Below are 5,000 nucleotides of genomic sequence, written 5' to 3'. Positions count from 1 at the left end.
AGATATTTGGAATGTTCTGGGTGGCTTCAGTGAGATATCTGGCTGTGACCGAGCTGGCTATGAGATGTTTGTTGGTCCCCAAGGTTTGGGAGATGATGCTGGCAGCAAGACTAGCCTCATTTTCCAGGACTTTCCAAAGTCCCAGAAATTGAGGATTTCTGGCACTTGGCACCAGCATTCTGAACCGCATCATTGGACATAGTAAAGTGATGCAGGTAATGCAGCCAAGGAAACTGACCACATCCTCGTTATCACTCGTTGAAGGATCCTTCAGAACTGCGGGGTGTATAGGAGTGCGGAGTTCTGTGGTACTGACCATAGATTAGTTGTGGCTACCCTTTGGGTCCACTTCAAAACTCCCCATTGGTCCAGTGACCACCTTGGGGTAGTTCATTTGGACAGGTTGAGGGAGGGGGAGTGTGCCCAGGAGTTTGATGAAGCAATTTCTGGCCGTTTCACAGTGCTCGACAACCTGATGGATCCTGTATTTCTGTGGAGCAACTTTTAAAGCATAAAACGCTCAATGCAGCTCAAGAATTAATTTGTGAACGCCAAAGAGCAGACAGAATCTTGTCTCGCAGGAGACACTGAAAACCACAGAAGTTTGTTGCACAGCTCATTGGACAGGGGATTGGGATTTGCATCATTCGCAGGTGTGCAGGACTTGATCATGGCTGAGAAGGGACAAGGAACAATTTATTAGGAGTATCGCTGAGGAGGTCAAAGGTCATTTCATAGTAAATGATCTTGTCCTGCCTACCACGCCCTGAGAACGCTGAAATTCAAGCCGTCCTCACAGGCAACTGCAGTCCACTCAGTAAGTGGCCAGAGCATCTCAGATCCTGTTAGAGTGTGGGAGCGTTGGGATGAGTATTTTGAGTAGTTGTACCAGGTTGATCCACCAACACTTAACTTGGATGCCAGTGGTGTCTAGTGGTGCTGGGCCCACCCATCAGCGAGGATCCATCCTCCCTAACTGGAGTTAAGGTTGCAATCTCAAATCTGAAGAGTGGTAAAGCAAAGGGTATTTGTAGCATCTCAGCTGAACTTTTAAAGGCTGGTGATGAACCCGTGCAAGGTTTGGGCCTGGCTGTCATTTGGCAATCCGGTACCATTTTGCCCGACCTGTTGAGGGGTGTAGTTATCCCCGTCTGGAAGGGGAAAGGGGATTGATGGGACTGCAGTAATCACCAAGGCATCACACAGCTCAGTATACCATGCAAGGTTCTCACATCATTTGGAACGTATCAGAGACCATGAGCTGAGGCATCAGAGGCAGGAGCAATATGAATTCAGTCCAGGTTAGTCCACAATAGACCATATTCTAGCGCTTCAAGTCATTGTAGAGCACAGTCGTGAGTTTGGACATGGGCTGCTTGCAGCTTACATTGACCTCAAGGTGTTCAATGCGGTGCATCAGGAATCACTGGGAAATCCTGAGACTGAAAGGATTGCCACCAAGGATTATTGGATTAAATGGTACTCAGAGTGCTGTAAAGTGATGTAGGGGCCTGTCAAGCTTCTTTCCTGCTAGTTCAGCAGTTCTCCTTAATAGTGCTCCCGACGACCCTGTGTCCTTGCACCAACTCTTTCCAACACTTGCATGGACTAGATACTGGGCAGAGCTACTTTCCAAAGTCACTGTAAAGCAACTCTGGGCAATATCAAGGTTACTGACCCTGACTTTGCTGACGAGGTTGCTTGTTTCTGAGTCCTTGAAAACCCTAGTGGTGGCTCTTGGTGCATTTAGCAAGGAAGCAAAGCCCCCGGACCTAGACGTCTCTTGGACAAAGATCCAGGACTTTGGGGACCTGCTTAGAAAACCTGTTTGGTCGGTACGTGAGGACATGGAAGTCACAGAGAGCTTTACATACCTTGACAGTGTAGTTCATAACTCTGGACTATCAGATCAGGAAGTCAGTAGACAGACTGGCCCGGCAGCATGAACTCATGAACTCTTTCGACAAGAGTATTTGGAGATGCCAATACCTGTGCAGACCCAAGCTATGTGTTTTCAAGGCCCTGATAATTCCAGTTTTACTATACGGTAGTGAAACCTGGATGTTATCCTGTGCCGTGGAATCTCCTCCTGATGCCTTTTACAAAAGGTCTTTGGAATGGATCATGGGGTGCAGTTAGCAGGACCAACTCAGGCTGTGCAGACATTTGGCTCGTTTCCCACAGGATGATCCTGCCCAGCAGGTTGTCTCTCTGTGAGACAACCTTTGATGGAGGAGGCTTATGGGAAGACCTAGGAAGTCGTGGCTTGATGAAACATGTCGTTAGGAGACTGAGATTTGCTGTGTCCCTCCTAGGGGCTCGCCGCGAGCAAAGGGTGGATGCGGCTATGCGCCCCAATCGGCGTTAACTCCCAGTGATGATGATGATTTATGTTAGTCAACATATGTATTAGCTATAGCAGCTGGAATGAATATAGGCAACATCCCTTTTTAACATTAGTGGAAAAATTATTTACAGCAAAATCATTTTCAATGGATTGTGAGTTTCTCTGAGATTTTTTTTTCTCATTTCTACATAAATTTGTACTATATTTACCTCCAACAAGGAGGTTATGCTTTTGGTAGTGCTGTTTAGTTTGTTCTTTGGCTAGCAGAATAATTTGAAAAGCTATGAACAGATTTTTCTGTTTTTTAAGAGGTATGTCGAAGCCCAACTCAGAGGACAATAAATTTTGGTGGTGATCCGGATCATGAGAAACAAGAGTGTGGTAAATAATCACAGAAGAGAAGAATGAATGAATAAGAAGAGGAAACGTCGAAGGGAGTGACAAGGAGACATTCCTGAAGAGAAGCCCCGGACTCACATGGCCGCCAGTCTGCCCGCCCTCCTCTTCCTCCTCCTGCAGGCTGGGGCGTCAGCGAGGATAGAGAGGCAGGTGGAGAGCGCCGTCAGCGTGGAGGTCGTTAGGCGGGTCGTGGTCGTCGAGGTGTAGTAGGCGAAGATCCTTTCGCCTCTGCCGCTGTCCTCGTCGAGGGACTCGTGCTCCTCCGAGGGCGACAGGTCCTTCGGGGGCGAGAGGTCGTCCGCGGTCGCATCCCCGGCCGCGACTCCGACGACCACCACGCCCACCAGACACGCCACGACCACCGGCACGACCTTCATCTGCGGGATAAAATCTCTCCTTAGTAGTGCTCCCGACGACCCTGGCCGGCTCCGAAGGGCCCCGCGAGACGCCATGTGGCTGCGGAAAGAGGAAACCCAACTTCTGCGGCGGGAAAGACGAATAGGATATTCCAACATAAAGCGTTCTAAGCAGGGAAAGTTCTTGCCTAAAATCTCAAGACTTTTTCTTGCTATCAAGATTTTTTCTAGCTTTCTTAAGAACCCCCCGTAGATGACTAGACTTGAGCTTGTTAAGTCAAGCGGTGTACCGTCACCATGGCAACAGCGTCGTTCGCGTACGGTTTCTGTTTCTGTAATTTCCATAACATTATATTCAAATAATTTGAAATTAACTGAAAACGAAAGATCATGAAGATTATGGAAATTATTTTTTTCTTATTGATCATAAATCATTCTAAGACTAACAATTTATCGCTTACTCGTCTCTATAAATCGAGAATATACCTACTATTCAATGAATTAGAAAATATCTCAAGTGGAAAAGTCTAAAAAAAATCCAGCAACATTCTTCTGTTGATAATGTATTCAGTGACTGTTATTTTCAATTTCATCTTCACAAGATTGTATATATGGAAATGAGTAGGCCTATATTTTACTTCAGTGATGTTCCTTTGTTTTGATAGCGCGTCAGATTGTCAGGGTTGCCAATCGGGAGTGTGTCACTGATTTAGAGGTACTGTATATACACATAGGAGAAAACATTATTTTTTGTAAAGATGTTATGGTAGATCTACTTATTTAAAACGTTAATTGCGGAAGATACTTGAAGTATGAGCGAAGAATTTTTTCAGGCCTGACATTTAATAGAGCCGTTGGTGCGGAATAATTTAATATATATATTAAATTTAATATATAAATCACTGCTCAGACTCTAGCGATCGTTTTAAGCAGCGAAGTCTTAGCCTCCGAGCAAGAATTCCTGGCCAAGCGCTTCCCTGCTTAGAACGGGGAAGGCTAGAGCAGTAGCAACTCGAGGAGGTGTCATGGCGGCCCACAGGGTTATTTTTGATGATTGTTCAATGAAAATATAACCTTTATGATCCTTATTTTCCATCCTTTTGGAAAATTGAAAAGACCAAAATGATCGACCATTTCCACAAAGCATCCGTGACTTTTGTGACGTCATCAAAATCGACCCCATATGCTTCTTTTTCCCCAAATATGGAATCAGACGCCATGACACTTCCTCGAATTGCTACTGATCTAGCCTTCCTCAGCTTAAAACGCCAAGAAATCCACTGAAGTTTGATCCATTTTTTCCGCTCATTTTTTTTTATCACGTGAGAGACACAAGCAAAGCGATGTAAGTAGATCGTTGAATCTTAAGTGACCTAGATGTGTTTATTTGTTTGTTCGTATGTGACTGTTTGTTTGTGTGTGTGTGTGCTTGTTTGCAGTGTGTGAAGCATGTCCATATCGTAACACCGTTTTTCTTGAACAAATATATATATATTTTTTAATAAACCAACCATCTTTTTTTTTTCATTTTAACTCGGCTAATATTTTTTACTTTTTTATTATTTTTTATGCGCCCAGTGTTCTGTTGTCATTCCACCAAAAATCTTCTTTTAGTAGACAAAAATCATTTTCTTCTTGCTCTTCTTACAAAAGCAACGATCTTTTATTCTTTAATTTCTATTTTTTAAATCTATTACTCGACCAATTCTCTTTTTCTTCTTTAACTCAGAACAAAAATATTCTTTTTCTTAGTCAACCAAATATCCTCTTCTTCTCCTTTTCGTATCAAAGTAAGAATCCCTCACACACTTAAACAAAGCAAAACCAACAGAACCAAAAAACCAAACAAAGAGAATCACGAAAAATGAACAGAATCACACATCCTTTTTCTCTCTTCT

General features: G+C 43.9%; 1 protein-coding gene across 1 annotated transcript in view; it reads right to left on the bottom strand.

Annotated features, from left to right (window-relative positions):
- Positions 1 to 5,000, bottom strand: part of LOC138859894 (uncharacterized) — a 7,034-nt gene that overhangs the window by 1,883 nt on the left and 151 nt on the right. Inside the window, exon 2 of the mRNA XM_070116296.1 lies at positions 2,825 to 3,123. Within this exon, the coding sequence (XP_069972397.1) occupies positions 2,825 to 3,123 (299 nt within the window). The remainder of the gene's footprint in view (positions 1 to 2,824; positions 3,124 to 5,000) is intronic.

This window comes from Penaeus vannamei, chromosome 38 (assembly GCF_042767895.1).
Source record: "Penaeus vannamei isolate JL-2024 chromosome 38, ASM4276789v1, whole genome shotgun sequence".
NCBI classification, from domain to species: Eukaryota; Metazoa; Arthropoda; class Malacostraca; order Decapoda; family Penaeidae; genus Penaeus; species Penaeus vannamei.
Note: the sequence above shows the minus strand (reverse complement) of the source record. Positions and strands in the feature narration are given on the sequence as shown.